The 19839-nt window shown below is 35.2% G+C and overlaps 1 protein-coding gene across 2 annotated transcripts in view; it reads right to left on the reverse strand.

The window, feature by feature from the left end:
• Positions 1–2980: 2980 nt before the first annotated feature.
• METTL4 (methyltransferase 4, N6-adenosine) overlaps positions 2981–19839 on the reverse strand; it is a gene marked incomplete at its 3' end in the record, with an annotated part of 41294 nt that continues 24435 nt past the window's right edge. Inside the window, exons 5-8 of one of the 2 annotated variants that reach the window (XM_080821498.1) lie at positions 13538–13712; positions 10851–10957; positions 10364–10455; positions 2981–4456 (exon numbers count right to left, since the gene is read on the reverse strand). In XM_080821498.1, the coding sequence (XP_080677624.1) occupies positions 4311–4456; positions 10364–10455; positions 10851–10957; positions 13538–13712 (520 nt within the window). The remainder of the gene's footprint in view (positions 4457–10363; positions 10456–10850; positions 10958–13537; positions 13713–19839) is intronic. The other variant, XM_080821499.1, reaches the window with a different exon arrangement.

The following is a 19839-nucleotide window of genomic DNA, read 5'->3' on the forward strand; positions in this document are numbered from 1 at the left end:
AAGTTTATTAACAAACATTATACAACATAAAGTGCCTTAATTTAGGAATCAGAACTCAAGTCCTGGTTATCACTTATTACCTATGTCAGCTAGCCTCTATGAACTTGTTCTCTCATTATAACTACAACTTCATAAAACTGCTTTGAGGGCAAAGTGACATAATTGAAGTAAAAGCACTCTGATAACCAGAGAACTATGCCAACGGTGCTTTCCAGGGTGTGGTAGGCCAGTGGTGATCAGAGTCAAATGAGGTGAACTGATGAGCATCTTCAGGGAAGGGAGGGCCCTTTAATGTGATTATAATCTTCCTCTGAATCACTATCAGTGGAAAACACAAAGTCTCACTGAAGCTGAAATATAAAAATTCACTAAAGATACGTCTCTAAGGTACCAAACCTGAAAAGGTGAATTTGGTGTTCTAATAAGAAAGAGTTTGAGTCATAGAACTTGGAGGACTAGAATAGGACAAGGTAAATACAGCCTACAGAAAGGAGAGAGCAAGGTAGCAACTGAGGCAAGGCCCAGACCTGAGTCATGGACTAATCTCTCTGTCCTCCTTCAAGAAGACAACCAGCCCACAGTGACACTGGCTTTTTTGAGGGAGCTCAAATGTTGACATCCAAGAAGAAAACCTATTCTCACTTTCAGACTATCCAAAGAAAAAGGCCTTATTTACTTGGTAGGTATCTTATCAACAAGAAAATCCCTTTGATGGCTGTCTCAGTCACTCCCAGGCTACTATAAAAATTACCAACAACATTTATTCTTTGGGGTTCAGGAGGTTCAAAGTTCAAGATCAGGTGTTAGCATGGTCAGGTTCCCTGTAAGTCATCTTCCTGGTTATGTCCTCACCTGACCTTTTGTTGGTGCTTGCATACAGAGACTGAGATCCCATGTTTCTTTTTATAAGGCTAATTAATCCTATTATGAGGGCCCCACGCTGACAACCTAAGCTGACCCTAACTGCCTCCCAAAGGCCCCACCCCTAAATATTATCACATTGAGGGTTAGAGTTTCAGCATGTGAATTTTGGGAGGGTACAAATGTTCAGTCCACAGTTGGTAGACATAAAAATCAAGGTCCTGCAAGTGTAACAGATCTATTTGAACCAAAATTAAAGTCTCGAATACAGAAGAAATATGAGAAAGGCCACCAATTAACCACCTATGGAAGTTATCAAAGAACAATGTACAGTAACTACGAAGTTCAGAGACACGAGCTGAAGCCCAAAAGCTACATGGGGCCTTTGTTTTAATTTTCAATTACTTGTTACTAGGCAAGACCACAATGGAAATGATGGATTTCAAAGCTTCCTAATGTATGAAACCAGGTGCAAGCTAAGATATCTGATCTCAAGAAAAAGATCAAGAAAATATGATGTTTAGACAGAAAAACTCCATGGGCAGTATTCAGGTGAATGCCCTGAATTGGAATACAGATTGTGAAAGAAAAGCTTTTTGACCTGAAACTAAAAAATATGTGAAGAGTTCATACACAGATTGCTTAAAATATTCCAAATACAGTTCTAAGTGCCTTACATGTGTTAACTCATTTAATCCTCAAAAAAACTAAGGAAATAAGTATTATTATTTCCCATTTCTGAGAAAGGAAGACAAAAAGAACCAAGTTAAAGAGGATCTGCTCCCAAAAGAGTAGTTACATGCTCTGTGATTTTACTCTAAAGGACCCTGAACAGGAAGGTGAAAGAATGTCAAAAGAAAGGCCATGAATTCTAAGGATACAATCTTCTGAGTCAAGATTCCCCAAAGTTTCTTGAATGTGGTGTCCACTGTTAACTATGTGTGGGTGAAATGGCTTTTTGTGTGGTTGCTCAGGATGCCAACTGTGATTGCATGGCCCCCAGGTAAGTCCAAATCAAACAAAACTCTAGGGCTCAGAAGTCAGGGAGCTATGCATTCTAATCCTAGTTCTAATAGTTACTAAGGTTTTAGGACAAAATAGTCTCCTTGGCCTCAGTTTTCTTGACTATTAAACGGAAATAATATCTCTCAGGACCGTACATGGATTAAATGCAATAAAATGTAAAAAGCACAGCAAAGAGTAACACACACTATTGAACAAACATTAGCTCTATCCCTTTGGCTAAGCATTTCTAAAAGTCCTAAAAGACTTTGCGTCTGTAAAAAGAATATGACAGAAAATAAAATCCTTACAGGTTTTAAAAGCAATATAAAAATCTCTGAATGAGGGGCACCTGGACGGCTCAGTCATTTAAGCCTCTGCCTTCTGCTCAGGTCATGATCCCAGGGTCCTGGGATCCAGCCCTGCATCGGGCTCCCTGCTCAGCGGAAAACCTGCTTCTCCCTCTCCCACTCCTCCTGCTTATGTTCCCTCTCTCTCTCGCTCTCTCTCTCTCTGTCAAATAAATAAAATCTTTTTAAAAAAATCTCTGAATGAAGATATCTTAAAACATTAAGCAAATAATAAAGTTCATTAGGTCAGCTGGCTACAACTCTGGTAATGAAGTCAAACAAAGTTCAATGCTTTTACTCTGGCCTTTCTGTTCTCACAAGGTATGTGATTGTTCCATTTTCCAGAACCATCCTTTGTTCAAAAAAGAGCCGAATAATTAAGCAGTCATTACAAACAAGGTCCACAGGTTGTATAATTTAGGAACAGAGCTAAGATTACAACTTAAACTAAAAAAAAAAAAAAAACCCTCTGTGTCTTGAATACCACATTCAGTGAATAAAAATCCTCTCTCTTTTTCCCTCAAGTATCAGTATTTGTGGTGCAAAAATAAAAATCCAAAACCTTGGTGAGGATAAAATGTTTCCATAAATTATATAAAATCTATAAATACTACAAGAGGCTGGAAAGAGTTTCAAATGAGGTTGTGAGATGTTTGCTTCATGTTTAATACCTTTTTTTCATTTCAGTAACAAGTTAGAATATACCTATAAATATAAAGTTAAGCCTATAATACAATATTCACACACTCAAAGAATGAACAAACTTGAAAAATAACATCTTTCATTGGCAAAATCAGTAAACATATTGGCAACCCTGTCAGATAACCATTTCAATCTAACATTTTATTTAGCAGATAACTATTTGTAGAAAAGCTGTAAATTATATAAATACTTTTGTCAAAATGCTAAGTGAAAAAAGCCAGATACAATAAGTTACATATTCTATGATTGTTTATATAAAATTCTAAAAAAGCAAAACTAATGACAGAAAACAAATCATTCTTCACCAAAGGCCAGGGGTGGAAGGAAGAGACTGACTATAATTGGACACATGAGTTTTGGAGGTGAAGAAAATGTTCTATATCATGAATATGGTGGTAGACAGACAACCATACATATGTTTTCTAAACTCACTGAACCCTATAGTAAAAATTGGAGAAGTTTATGTGAAATTGTATCTCAATATTAAAAAAGCTTATACACAATAAGTCAGCATGCTTTTCAAATAATTTCAGTAAAAAATATTTTATGTAGTAAAAAAATATTTATGGAAAATCTGTAAATAATATAAATATCTTTTAAATGATAAGCAGTGTTATCTTCTGACATTATTATAAGAAATACTTTTTAAATCTTCTAAAAAAAAAAAACAAGCAAAACTAAGAAGTACCTGAAGAGTGATCTTGAATGCAATTTAAAACCCTCCAAAAAGGTTTCATAAGCTCAGGACAATGATGAGGTAGGTACTTGGCAGGTCTTTCAATATTTTTCCAGAATGTAACAGTATACCAGAAGTCAGAAATTTGGGTTGCACAGAGGCCAAGTAGACAACACAAGCAAGTGGCATGGAGCAAGTGTTACTGTGGTAAACTGCAGAGCCCATGTCCCTTCCCAAGTGAGCTGCTACCACTGGGTCCTACTGACTGAACACAGACTGCAGTGGAGCCAGAGCTTCTGATGTTTAAAGTAAAGCAAAAATCTACCCTTTATGTGAAATTCCCCGATTTTTTGGAATGATAGTTCAAATTTCTTTTACAACATCATATGAGCCAAATAAAACACATCTATAGGCAGAATTATGACCTCTGGTCCACAGTGCATGCTTTCCGAACTTTTTCTATAACAAAGTCTTGTCATTTTTCTAACTGCTTACCTCTTTATTTGCAGTGAACCTGGAATAATGGGGAATACTGGTGCGACTGAAGTAAATTCATCTCAAAATTACATAAAGACTAGTCACTTCTGGTCTTCTGCACAGAAACCAAGTCCTATTTACATTTCTAAGCATACTGGTTGGTAAGAAAACGAAATATCCATTAGAATGAGGGAAAGAGGGGTAAGGAAAAACTGAAGAAAATCACAACTTTAAGATCATAGTCAGCTTCTAGACTGCAGAGCAACGAAATAATCCATGTGTTGAAATTTGAGAACTTCATTGCCCCAACTAGTCCAACCTGGCTGTAAATTTCGAGCAAACAATTCCAAACATTCCCCATCTGGCTTGACATAGTCTTTTAGAACCTCTGTCCAAAAAAGAGAAAAAACACAAAAATTATTATTAAGAAAGGAATCAATTTCCTTTTAGCATCTTAAAGCAGAAAAGCAAGAAGGTTTCCTTAAAGAAAGGTGGGGGAACAGCTAATTAATTTCAAGGATTTCTTCATAAGCTTTACTATTTATAGTTAGAAATCATTTGAAATAAGTACTCCTGAGATTGGAAACACAGTATCAGAAATTTCAGGAGTCCTGATTTATCAGATTTCACTTGTGGATGAGAAATAAGAAATTCAACACCCTCACAGGTGACTTTTCAGTTTTCCAATACTGCTGACACATCTGCTGAATACTAACTTTATTTTTTAATAAATGTAATCTGTGTGTAAAAAAGGAGTATTAGGAACAACACAAAAATAACCCATTTCAAAAAACTGAGATAAAATATAATGCTATGCTAGCAATATATTAGTGAAAGAGCAGTAAATGAAGAACTGGATACCAAATAAAAATATTGAACACATATAACTAACAAATAAAATACTTTAGTAGCTATAACTTGGTAGCACATTCCATCATTCCCAAATTATAGATCCTTTTTACCTAAAATTTCACCATATATTTCCACAAGTAAGTAGTCCTTATGCAATGTATTAGTAACTACTAAAAATTATATTTTATCAGGAAAAAGATACCTCAAACATATGTTGATTAAATGCTATGATACACAGTAACTGAAAGAAAATACCATAGAAGCTTTTTTTTAAAGCACATGTTCATTTGGATTGTAAATATTTAAATCAATTTAACTTTGATTGTTGCTGGTTAGCTACATTAACCATTACATGAAGTGGGCATGAAAATAACAATTTAGGGATGAAAAGTCCTAGAAGAGCATTTTTTAAATGTAGTTCTTAATTATCATACAAGATTGAGCTTGGAAGAAATTTATCTAATTCCCTTTAGGAACAGTAAGTATTCCTTAGGAGTACTTGACATAGATAAAGTTTAAAAGAAAAAGTATATAAAATTTTATGTTCATGGGGCACCTGGGTGGCTCAGTGGGTTAAAGCCTCTGCTTTCAGCTCAGGTCATGATCCCAGGGTCCTGGGATCGAGCCCCGCATCAGGCTCTCTGCTCCGCAGGGAGCCTGCTTCCTCCTCTCTCTGCCTGCCTCTCTGCCTACTTGTGATCTTTGTCTGTCGAATAAATTTAAAAAAAAAAAAATTTTATGTTCATAATGTTCTCCAATCACTCTCACAGCAAAATAACTGTTTATAAAAATATTGGTCCTGTTTACCAAAAATCAAAGAATTTAAAGCATTCATTGTCTATAATCCAACTGCAGTCAAATTTGGACTTCAATAGCCTTTAGGAGATGCTAACGTGAAAGTTCTAGTCCTTTCATAAGTGTATAATTAAAAATTATTAAACCTGAAAGAGAAAGATTTCCCCAGAGCCTTAGAGGACAATAAACTTATATCACTTTTCCATTTTTTCTCCATGAATTCAATGCCTTACCAACCTCAATTCACTTTTAATGTGGTCTAAGTTTATACTGAAGCAAGGTTTTGTTTGTTTGCCTGTTTGTTCAGTGTTTTGGTACAAAACATTAGCAACTCTATTCTGGAACCATAATCTGGAGTCTAAACAGGCAGGAGTCAGCCAGTCAAAAATGTTTACTATTCTGAACAGCCACTATAATCAGTGCTATGGAACTTAACAAAGGAAACAGATACCCATGTTTCCTAAGAGTACACAATCCAGTAGAAAAAGATGGCCAGGCACTTGCGAGTTGAAACTATAGTACATAAAACCGAAGTGCCTTCTTAGCGCAGTAGGCAGCGCGTCAGTCTCATACTACATAAAACCGAAACCCATTTACTACCTCCTACTTTCTACACGTAACTCATTTCTGCATGTTTTTTTTTCCTTTCTGTTTTAGAAAAATAGAAAGTAAAGGAGAATTATTTTTAAAATGTTAACTACACTTCAAAACAAAACAAAAGAAAAGCAAATGAATGGAAATATCTTACTCTTACTAATTTTAAATATCAGTTTAAAAGTAAACTCAAGATCTTAAAAGTTCTAATCACAAAAAAAAATTTGTAGCTATGTATGGTAATAAATGTTATCTAAACATATTGTGATTGGTGATCATTTCTCTCTATATATACCATCAAATCATTATGTTGTACACCTGAAACTAAAATAATGGTATATGCCAATTATACTTCAATTTTTAAAAAGTAAATTCAAATGTGTAAACTATGAATATGACATACACATATACTTAGATAATTATATAACATCTGACATTAGCAAAACACACTTCTAATCAAAGAGGAGGAAATAATGCACAAATAGCCATTCCCCTTTTGCTCTGGAAACAAAGGACAGGGCTAGGGGAGAAGGGGCTCAAAACAGTGCACAGAATCTCATCAAACTGTTTCACTCTTCAGATAGAAACTGTTAGTGAGTAAAGTAGTAAAAGGAGTAGAAATTCCTCTAAAGTAAAATATAAAAAAACAATTTTGATCCAAATACTTTTAAATCTTTAAACTTTATATACATTTATAATGTTAGATTACAAGGCATAGCTATTGATGGTTTATCTTTTAATCTGTAGCAGGAAACTTCAAAATTTAAAAACAGAGTAAATGCAGCAATAAATCAAAATTTTTTAAAAAATCTTGGTGCTTCTAGGAGCAAGAGAGAACATTTCATTTTGTCAATTTGCGTAAAACAGCTTAAGAACATTTACATGTAAAAGTTCTAAGCATTACATATAGAACATGTACTATCCCAAATCCTAGAGTTACAATTTCAGAGTAAAATACAATGCAGAAATTATTTTCTGATGGCTTTAATTTCTATAGCTCTATACCTAAAAATACATGTACTTGCTACACAGTAACATAAATTCAAAAATATAGGATTACAAATACTTCCTGTCTACCACCACCTAACCAAAACATAAGGATTATATGTCAAGTAATGTGGATTTCCCCCCACAAAAATCTAACTCTTTTTAAAGGGTCTCAATCCTTTAAAAAAAAAAAAAAAAAAAAAAGTGTTTGTGCTGCCGTCTACTGGGAATATGGCAGAACTGCACTTCATAGATAGGGGATGTTAAGAATAATTTTTTTAGGATTAATAAAAGACTAATTTTTACCTACTATTTTATTTTTTTAAGAACTTTAATTTTATTCTAAAATGCATTAAGAGCAATTACAGTCTTTTTTAAATTTATTTTTAGAATTCCAGTATAATTAACATACAGTGTTACATTACTTTCAAGTGTACAGTATAGTATTTTGACAATTCTACACATTATTTATGCTCGCCATGATTAACTATACTCTTTTGTTTTGTTTTGTTTTGTTTTTAATTTTACCTACTATTTTAAAACCCTGTTTCTTAGATTAATCTTTAAACATAATTTTATCCTATTTAAAAAGAATTGATAAACAATTTAACTATAATTTGAGAATGAAAGGTTGGGTCTTAGCTTTTAGATTTTTAAAAGTAAAAAAATAAGCCCTAAAACAAATACTAAATTATGCTTTGATACTCACTGAATGATAAAGAAAATTCAAATGAGAAGAATACAACTTAGATTCCCTCCATTGAATACTGTTTTGGTACACTGAATAATGTACCAAACATGATTTTTTTCTCAAAGAACAATGCAATCTCACTTCTCATTTAAGTCACTAATATTTAATGCAATGAACAGTCTATGACAGTACAAAGCTTAAATATGATTATTCACTCAGCATGCCTCTATGTCAAAGAATGGATCATCAGGTACACATCTGAATATTTCTCAAATGAAGTAACACTACAAACTCTTCCACATAAGCAATTTAAGATAACAGAAATCCTAAGCGCAATCAATAAAAATTACCTTGGGAATCTGTATTCTAGCTCATGAACTATCCCATATTCTACAAAATAAAGATAGGCTGGGGACCCTGTAGTTTTCCCAAGTGGCAGCTTAAAAGTTTTGGATTTTTAAAGCAGGAATCACCAAATCAATAAAAAAGATATTCCTCAAAAAAATTTTTGATTAGGAAACAATCACAAATTGAGTATGTCATTTACATTCCTATTTGGGGGTGGGGAGGGCACAGAGAAAGGGAGAGAGAGAATCTTAAGCAGGCTCCATGCCCAGTGAAAAGCCTGACATGGGGGCTTGATCTCATGACCCTGAGGATCATGATCTGAGCCAAAATCAAGAGTCAAACACTTAAGCCTCTGAGCCACCTAGGTGCCCCTACATTCCTATTTTTTTAAACTCTTACTTGAAAAATTTAGCATTTACAGAGCTTCCACTATATGCTATACAATTTCAAATATATTATAAACAATCTTATCTCTAACAGATTAAACAACTCTAAAAAATTAAATACCATTAGTCTCTCTTTATATGAGGACTTTGAGGTAAAAAAATGTTAGAGTAACTCATAAAGTAGCAGAGCCAGGATTCAAACTCATGTTAGTCAATCTCCAAGGCCAAAACTTTCCATTATTCCTTGCTGCTTAGTTTCACTGAATAATGAACATTATATTAAAGCACTAAGGCTAGTAAGAATTCTAGGCGGCAGCAATTACCTTTCCAATCGTTCAGAAAAGCAACACTACCTCAACGTAAAACTGTATCTCTACCAAGTATCAAGGAGATTCTAACTATCTCTCTCTGACTGCTATTCTGAGCTCCTGGTTTCAGAACAAGCAAGGGATAGAGTGAAATAAAGCCCCTAGTAGAACTACAGTCCTTAGATGCCCCATCAGTCTTCAGTCTATCAAGGACAGTGAGAGAGTAACAACCAATATAATAAGGGGAATGTTAAAAATTGGTATAAAAGGAAAAGCAAAAGTGAAATGAAACTAATCTACACAGCGCAGCTGGCAATCCCACAAACCTATCTCTTGCTTCAACAGTTCAACAATCTTGTTCAACAGTCTTTGGATGGAACAGACCCAGAGACCCCCTTCTTCCAGTCTCTGACTACTCTCCAACCACCTTCCAATCTCCTTTCCAGCAACGACTCCCAGAACCAGCCAACCTCATTTCTTGTGGTTAGCTCCTTATTGCTGACCAGTGATGAGCTCCCAGATTCCTCAGAATTATCCTCCCAAGGTGGAAGCCCCTGTTAACTATCTGGTCAACCTGCATTTGCAGACCTCCTTCACTTCTCAGGGCTTCCATTTGGACTGTGACAATGTAACTCCAGAAGGCCTAGGCACTTCTACCTCAAGTTGGCCAGGCATCTCTTGGAAGATGCAAAACCAGTGCGACAGCCACACCTTTTTTCAAAACATGAAGAAGCCCTCCCAAGATGAGTGAGGCAAAGCCATGAATGCCATGGAAGCTGCATGGCCCTGAAGAAGAGCCTGAACCAGGCCCTTCTGGATATGCACGCTCTGGGTTCTACCCACACAAATCCCCATCTGTGGGACTTCCTGGAGAGCCACTTTCAGATGGAGGCAAAACTCATCAAAAACTTGGGTGACCACCTGATTCACCTCCACAGGTTGGGTGGTGGCTGGCCCCAGGCTGGGCTGGGCCAGTCAAGTATCTCTTCAAAATGCTCACCCTCAAGCACAACTAGGAGCTTCCAGAGCCCAGCAGCCTTTGAGGGGCACCTCCACATCCCCCTGATGTCAGAGCTTCCGCCTTTGCCTCTCCCTGCAGCCACTAGGCAGCCCTTTAACCATCACAGAGCCATCTCCCAAGTCATGGACCAAATGAAAACAATAAAGCTTTTGTAACAAAAAAGTACTATTCATAAATTCTGCTATGAATTTTAGAATATTAATGAAAATAAAACATCCATTTAGTTTCCAAATCTCTACACCACTCAAATAATAAATTCAATTCTTTTTTCAATTTGCAGATGTCATAAAAATTCTATTTTATAAAAACATACCAGCAAGAGGTGGCTTATGGGAATGAAGAGTACAGGGCACACTGACAATTAACTTGTGATCTGGAATGGGAAGTACTTTTACATCTTCATTCCTAATTAAAACAAAACAACAAAATAAATTATATTTTAAGGACAATTTTTCATATATAAGCCATAGTTGCCTTGATTCTTTTTCACCTTTCAAACAGAATCTGAATTTGGAAATAAACTCAAGAATAGAAGCAATAATGGAAATCAGCAATTTAAGTACTGAGACATTACTGAAAATTTCCTTTTCTTCAATATAATGAGAGTTACACACTAGATAAAACAGAAGATAATATAAAATTTCATGTGCAATATCATTCACACTTTTCTGGTCTGAGCCATTTCCAGATTTTCAAAAATGTAAAAATTAAGGAAAGTTAATCATCTATACTGTACTATTAATATTATAAAATATATAAATGTATAAATTTATACAATTTTGAAAAATCACCTTTCCTACCTTAATGGTACAGCAGTTTTTTCTTGAACTCTCCCCAGTATAAGACCTTCATAAGGCTTTTTGTGTGGAGAATCTAATGGGAACACAAACTCTCCTGAATTGGTGATCTGATAGAAGGAGATAAAAATACAAAACAAAACAAAACCATCTGTAAATAACCAGGAAAAGGTTTGGCTTTTTTTCTATCACTATACAGTTTCTACCAAAGAAAAAGAAATTAAACCTTTAGGCTAGTGCTATCCAAAAAAATGTAATGTAAGCCACAAATGCAAGCCACATGTGTAATTTAAATTTTCTACTAATATTAAACATTTAAAAAAGTAAGAAGAATGAGGAAGAATATTAAATTTTCTACTAATATTAAACATTTAAAAAAGTAAGAAGAATGAGGAAGTAATTATAATTATATATTTAGCTTAGTCTCACATAACTAAAATACTATTTCAATATGTAATAAATTCAAAAAGTTATTGAGGTATATTACATTTTTTCTTTCATACTAAGTGTTTGAAAGCCAATGTGTATCTTACACTTAATATCAGTTCAATTTTGATAAGCCACATTTCAAGTGCTAAAGAGCCACATATGGCTAGGGAGCATCACATCACAAAGCAGCTATAAGGGACTAAATTATTTTAAATATCACTTTATCATCTTACACATAAAAATCTACTTTTCATTAAAAATGTACTCCTGAAACCATGTTATCATTAATTCATTTATTCATTCAAATGATATTTATTGATTACTGGCTATGTGACTAAGTAGATTATAATAAAGTATATCTTATTAAACTCCATAAAATATACTGTCATTAAAAACTGTCAGAGCTAGAATTAGTAATAAAAAAAAAGCTCAGGGACTGATAAGATAGACAATACTTAGTCTAAGCCCTTGGCATTATAAATCCAGAAGTTCAATTTTGTCATTTCACCCTGGAGTGATCATACTCTCAAAGACTCACTTAAAGCTAATCAAACTGAAAACATAATTGATAATAGCAATACCAATTTATTAACTAACCACTGAAATACATATTTTCACCATCAGAATATTCGTTGAAACTTTAACTCAATATCAAGATAACTAAAAAGCCAAATCAGTAAAGTCCTATTATCACCTCTAGGGCCCAGGAGAGACAGTATCTCTTCCACACAGTGCTGTATAAATATAGGCAAATTCTTTTTCTTTGGATATATTTTATATTCAATGCAAATTACCCCTTCTGTTATACCAGTACAAATAGTTACCCAACAGCATTTCATATAATATACTGTATTTTTGTTTTAAACTCTGGACTTATCATATCATCTCTTGTACTGATTAGTACTACAAATGAGTAGAATACTCTTAGATTTTATGTATTAACATTTACTGGATTTCAGAAGGTACCCTTTTCCTGACTTTGGCCCCCATCTCTGACAATAAAAGAACTGTCATAATGTACAGGGTAGAATGGAGTTTTATATTGCCATCAATGTCCTATATACCAAATCAACCAAAGCTAAGCCCAAAGTATGCTATTAAAAGCAAAGATACAACAGTTAATGTTTGTTTGCTAAGTCCATTAAAATAGGTGCAAATAAACAATGTACACACCTTTTAGAAGATATTCTGGTAGACCACAAAATATATACAAAGTACATAAAAACAGAATTCTCCTGTCTAAAATGAATATATCAGCTATATAAATACTAAACATTCAATCGATAACAAGTTGGCTTATCTTTTTAAAACGTAAGAGGGCTTTTGCAAAATTCATCAAGTAGACAATGCATTTTTTTTAAAGATTTTATTTATTTATCTGACAGAGAGAGATCACAAGTAGGCAGAGAGGCAGGCAGAGAGAAAGAGAGGGAAGCAGGCTCCCCACTGAGCAGAGAGCCTGATGCGGGACTTGATCCCAGGACCCTGAGATCATGACCTGAGCCGAAGGCAGCGGCCTAACCCACTGAGCCACCCAGGTGCCCCTAGACAATGCATTTTTAAACGGATGTCTAATGGACTCTGAACTGATGCCTTATTTTTCTATATTTTTTGGTTCTTATAGTAAACAGAGATACTAAAGATCATTCAACCAATCCAAGAGTTGAGTTACTTCTTTCAAAACTAGGCCTAGCGGCACATAAGACACTGAAGACTTAAGTTAAAATCTAAAGTACATAAGGTTCTTGGTTCTTTCCACCTCTTCTGTGCTGGGTTAGCTATTCTCCCTCCCATGCCCAGCAACATAAGAAAAAAGAAAAAGAAAAAAAAAACACACAGGAAAGAACTCAAAAAGGGTGACTTTTCAAAATTGTGGATGTGTAAAGAGCAAGAAGATGAAGGACAACACTATTTCAATGTTTACTGACAGATTCTCCAAAGTTTTTTTGTTGTTGCTTTTTAAACTATAGACATCAGAGCTTTTTAGAATGTCATCCAGTTATCGTTCCCTGAATAAAATATTTCCTAAGGCCAGCAGTTTGAGACTCTACTACAAAAAGAGAACAAAAAGTAAAGAGCCTTTGAGAATAAGAAGATATAAGTATTTAGCATCAAAAAGAAAAAACGTAGTATTGTAAAAGTTTTAAATAGGCTGTTCTGAAGGAATAGAGCAGTGACATGTTAAGTGTTAAAAATTAGATGCTACATTTATGTGACTTATATGTCACACTATATGAACAAATTCTACTTTTTCAACTTACTTTTACCCAGTGCCACTCAGCAACTATCTCAACAGACCAAGAAGGATAAAGTTCTTCCTTTACAAAACGTAGGTGCTTCTGTCTATTGGTCACCCAGGTAATAACAAGACAGTTTGGAGCCGCTAGTTTAGGAATAGGTATCTGCTTTATTTGCAGTGGTGATAAATAGCTGTACCTAAAAATAAACAGAAAGTGATATGAGCAAAATTCACTGCAAAAAGAAAAAACAAGCAGACAGAAGACCCACGTAATATTGACTCCACAAACACAAAGCCCCTATACCTAGTTATTTGTATAACTAAACATGAAGCCACAGCGACACCCAGTGGACACATTATTACACGCAAGTCAGAATTAACCATTTTTCATTTTTAATAGTATAAAATTGTCAGGCTAGCTATCTTTATCATTTCTAAATGTATTACATTTCAGTAATTTCACTAATACCCTTCTCCCCCATTCAAAATTAATCAAATATCATTATTTGGTTTCCATAATCTGTATTTGACACAGGGACCCCCATCACAGTGAGTCTTCAAACTGCTATCTCAATATTCTACTATATTTTCAACCCTCAATTTATCATCCTGCTTCTTTCTTATTCCAATCAATTCCACTGGGCTCTTTGAAATCCTCGTGCCTTCAGGGTGCCTGGGTGGCTTAGTCAGTTATGTGTCTGCCTTCTGCTCAGGTCTTGGAACTCCCTGCTCAGCGGGGAGCCTGCTTCCTCTCCCTCTGCCACTCCCCTTGCTTATGCTCTGTCCTCATTCTCTCTCTCTCTCAAATAAATAAAATCTTTTAGAAAGAAGATAGACCCTCATGCTTTCATTTAAAAAAAAATTCTATAGTCTTGCACTCCCACCCCAGTCATTAGTAGTATAAAGTTTCATTTCTCTTGCTGGGAACTACTTGCTCTATAAAATCCAATCTAATGGATTTCTCTAACACCCTACATACACAACAGAGAGAGGAGAGTCCATATCCTCCTAGCTCCTCTGTTAGCTGCTTCTAGGCTAAAACTCCTCCATGTTTGCATAAAATCCATTTCTCTTTGAGAGGTATGCTATCTGGCTGTGCTAGAATGTAATGTCCTTTATTGAACCCATTTCTTCCTCACTCTCCGTAATCAATGAAGCCTCAAGCTCTAAGATCCTTCTACCTTACCAACACACATCATGTCATTACCCTGGGCAATTTCAAGGCACAATCAATATAATGTGCATACCTCAACTATTCTTCCCCTAAACAAATACAACTGCATTCATCCCACTAATCCATTCCAGGGACCCTAACCTGGACCTCATCACCACTCACACTTATTCCAACTCTGAAACTAAACATCGATTTATCTCTGGCTATAACCTTTTAGTCCTCATCTATTCTTTGACCTTATCGAAGCAAACCATGCCCCATCCCTCTACTTTACTGAGTCAATCATTTCTTCCTGCACACATGCTCTTCTTCTCCAAAGACTACCAATCATTTCACTGCCCTCTCGTTAGCATTCTAAATTCCCATCCCCCCCTTTACCTTTCACCCCACAACTCCTTCAAACCTCTAATCTTCAGTTCAACCCCACTTCCACACAATTCAATTCAACCTCTTTATATGGGGAAAATCAGGTAGAGAAAAATGCAGAAGTGAAGAATTGGGTCAATTAAACCCATTCTCAGGCTATCAAAATGACTCATTAATTCTTTTACTTATCCCTGGTCAACTACAAACCCTCATCTCTTTTCAAATTTCTTACCTAAACTCACTCTTGGCAGATGACATTAACTCATATATCGCTAAAAATAAGGGCCACCTGACTCCTTCAAGTATCTAAGCCTCTCTCCCCTTACACACCTTCACTTATCCATTTGGATACATTTCCTCTTAAATCAAATGGTATGGCTTTGCCTATCTAAAGCTTATCCCTCCACCTGTGTTCTCTTATTCCCATCTTCCAGTATCTTACAATGCTAGTTATTCCTCTCCTTTTGTGTCTCAACCTCTCTAGCAGTTCCTCACCATCAGCCTAGGTTTTAAAGGAAGAAAGAAAAAGAAACAGGGAAGGTGGGGAGGGGAAGAAAAAAGAAAAAATAAATTCCCTCAATTCTACAACTAAGCTAAGGACTGGTATGCATTTAGTGTTACTACTTTCACTACTTTATTTTATTCCTCAACTGACTATAATGAGGTTTCTACTACTATACCTACTCTGTAAAAAGTAAATGACATCCTAATGGCCAAATGCAATAAAAACTGGAATCCAGTTCTCACACACACAGCAACTGTATGATGTGAGGAAATGATCAACAGCATTTCTTAAATAAACAAATGAGTAAAACAATTCACATCTCATGCACCCACTTCCCACCATCCAGACTGGTGCTCTTCTAGTAGACTAGCATTTCTTATAACCAAAATGATAACTTAAAAAACTAAGTTTGCCAAAATATGAAAAATGTCAGGTCAAGATTTTAAGTTTCATGTTCCCAATAATTGCAGATTCTTTGATTCCCTCGATTTTATTTAATTGGGTTGATGTGGGGTAAGGAAGGAGGAATGAAATATTCCTTTTTTTGTTCAATCTCCTAAAAATCACTGAGCAAACTATAAAATATGCATCTTTATCACCAAGATAGTATTGTTTAACCTGAATCTAATCATGAAGAAACAATCAGACAAATCCAAATGGTAGGAAATATACAAAAAAGGGACATGGGATCTTTAAAAAGAGTCAACATCCTAAAAAGTAAAAAATGGCCAAGAGACTATTCTGCATTAAAGGAAGAAAAGAAAAAGAAAGACTAAATGTAATGTGTGATCCCTGACTGGAGCCTAAATCTGAACACTGAAAAGGAAAATATAGCCATAAAAAAAACACTTTGAAAAGAGGTGAAAAAAAAAAAAAGAATATATCGTGTATATTTGATAATATTAATAATGGCGAAATTAATTTTATTAGGGTAATAATGGTATCATAGTTATGTAAAAGAATATCCTTGTTTTTAGGAGATACACATGAAATAATTTATAAGTGAAGCATGATGTCTACAATATCAAGCAGAGAGATGGAAAAGAGAAAATACACACAATTGTGGTAGAATATTAAAAACTGGTGAATCTAGAGGAAAGGTAATTTGATATTCATGTACTATTTTTTCAACTTTTTTCAAAGTTTGGAATTTTTAAACTCAAAAGTTGAAGGAAAGAAATACAGTAAATCATTACAAAAAAGATCATGAAGATACACTTACAAGCTGAAAAAAACAAAAAATTTCAAAAAAAATTTTGTAAACAAAAAATTTCAAAATGTACTATATAAAAGGATCATAAAATATTATAAAAGGAATGCATCTATTTTCCAGAGTTATAAAAGCTGCCTCCAAAGATACTGCTAATTCTGATCATTTTTTTACTTTTTTAAAACTTCTAAAGAGTATTCAAGAATAACATATAAAAAAGCTATCAATTTTCATTAAGATAAAAGGCAAATGAAACTTAAAGTTAGTATTTTTAAAAATAATTCTTAGAGAAAACTGGAACACATTACCAAAGAATATTACAAAATTTGGCTCTTTGATTCTTTTGAATTTAACACTTAACTCTAAAAATGAGAAGTAACTGGGAACAGTCTTTTCAACAAATGATGCTGGGACAACTGGCTCTCCAAATGCAAAAGGATAAAATTGTGATTCCACCTCACATACAAAATTAAACTCAAATGGATCAAAGACTTAAACATGAGAGCTGAAACTCTTAGAAAACACAGGTGTCCATCATTGTGACCCTGATTAAGGTAATGGTTTCTTAAATAAAGTACCAAATGCACAGCAACAAAAAGAAAAATAGATGAAGCTGGACTTTAACAAAGTGTAAAGCTTTGTGCTTTGAAAACATTAGAAAGAAAGTGAAAAGGCAAGAAGAGAAAATAGGAGAAAATGCTTGCCAACCATATAAGGTAAGGGCCTAATATCCAGAATACATAAAGAACTCTTAGAAATCAACAAAAAGACAAACAACTTAATTTTATTTTATTTTATTTTTTTTTTTAAGATTTTATTTATTTATTTGAGAGAGAGACAGTGAGAGAGAGAGCATGAGCAAGGAAAAGGTCAAAGAGAGAAGCAGACTCCCCGTGGAGCTGGGAGCCCAATGCGGGACTCGATCCCGGGACTCCGGGATCATGACCTGAGCCGAAGGCAGTCGTCCAACCAACTGAGCCACCCAGGCGTCCCCAAACAACTTAATTTTAGAATGTGCAAAGGATCTGAAGAGTCAATTCTCCAAATATATACAGATGGCCAATAAGAACATGAAAAGATGCTCAACATTATTAGTCATTAGAGAAATGCAAATCAAAACCACAAGATATCACTCCATACTCATCAGGATGGCTATAATCGAAAATAAACACAGAACAAAAAATAAGTGTCACTGAAATGTAGAGAAACTGGAACCTTCTTGTTTCCAGTGGGAATGTAAGATGACACAACCATCATGAAAAACAGTTCAGTAGTTCTTCAAGAGTTAAAGGTAGAGTTGCCATGTGATGCAGCAACTCTACTCCTAGGTATATACCCAAAATAAATGAAAACATGTCATCTGGAACTAGGCAACTACAAAGTCTGAAGGAACAGGCCTTAATTCAGAACAGGCCTTAATTTTGCACTTTCTCCTACAACCAACTGGAAGTTTGGGCAGTTTCCAAAACCACTCAGGTTCAATCATTTGTCAAAAAGACTCATAGAACTTTACTGAAAGCTATTAGAATCATGATTACAGCTTATAACAAGAGAGAACTTATTACAATTTATCACGTAAAGGTTATTATGGTTTAATACAGATTAAAATCAGCCAAAAGAAGAAACTCAGAGCAGAGTCTGGAGGACTTACAAACACAGAGCCTCCAAGAGTCCTCTCTCATGGAATCAGAACACATTACCTTCCTGGCATCTATGTGTGATAATACACACAGAGTACTGCTAACCAGGGAAATTCACCCCAGCTTCAGTTTCCAGAGTTTTAACTGGAGATGCATTACATAGGCAAAATAAAGTGACTAATTGCCCAGGTCGTTGAACTCAGTCTCCAGGTTAACTAATACCACTGGGACCAAAGCCTACCCTAAATGACTTGGTTGGCCTTTCTGGTGTACCAGTCCCTATCCTAAGATTATTTATATAGCCAGTCCCCCAACTACCTTCCGCTCAACCCAAGCACACTAAACAAAAATAATCCTATCAGGTATAGATTCCCTCCCAGAACCTAAGACAACAGTCAAACTTTGTTTGAGCAGGGCCAAATTCTTTAACACACATTGTTCACAGAAAAGATTTTACAGGGGCACACCTGGGTGGCAAGGTTGGTTAAGTATCCAACTCTTGGTTTCAGCTCAGGTCTGATCTCAGGGCTGTGAGATTAAGCCCATGTAAGCTCCACATTCAGCATGCAGTCTGCTTGTTATTTACTCTCCCTCTCCTGCCCCTACTGTTCATGCATGCACTCTCTCTCTCTAAAACACATAAATCTTCAAGAAAAGAAAAGAAAAAAGAGAAAAGAAAAGGAAAGGAGAGGAAAGAAAAGCTGTACACAAATGCTTATGGCAGCACTATAGCCAAAAGCTGGAAACCATGCAAACATCACCAACTGACGAATGGATAAATAAAATGTGGTATGTATGTGCATATGTATATGTGTATGTATGTATCTGTGTGCATATATATGTGTGTGTGTGTGTGTGTATACACAGATCCATCCAATGGAATATTATGCAGCCATGAAAAGGAATGAAGTACTGATATATGCTAAAACATGGATGAACTATGAAAACAAATATCAAATGAAGTAAGCCAGACACAAAGGCCACATGTTATATGATTCCATTTATACATTATGTCCCAAAAGGTAGGCTCATGGAGACAAAGAGAAGATTAATGGTTGTCAGAGTATGGGCAAAGAGGCAAACTAGGAGGAACAGGGATTCTTTTGGGGGTGATAGAAATATTCTGGAATTAGATAAGGTAGTAATTGCACAACATTGTGAATGAATTAAACCACTAAACTGTACACTTTAAAGTGGCTAACATGGTTAATTTTATCTAGTTTTCAAAAACCTCCCTGGGAAGCCTGGGTGGTACAGTCGGTTAAACACTGGACTCTTGATTTCAGCTCAAGTCATGATCTCAGGGTCATGAGATCAAGCCCTGAGTGAGGCTCCACACTCAGAGTGGAGTCTGGTTGGGATTCTCTCTCCCTCTCTCTCTGCCCCTTCCATTCATGATCTTTCTCTCTCTCTCTCTCTCTCTCAAATA

The sequence above is a fragment of the Martes martes genome (assembly GCF_963455335.1).
Source record: "Martes martes genome assembly, chromosome: 13".
Classification (NCBI taxonomy): domain Eukaryota; kingdom Metazoa; phylum Chordata; class Mammalia; order Carnivora; family Mustelidae; genus Martes; species Martes martes.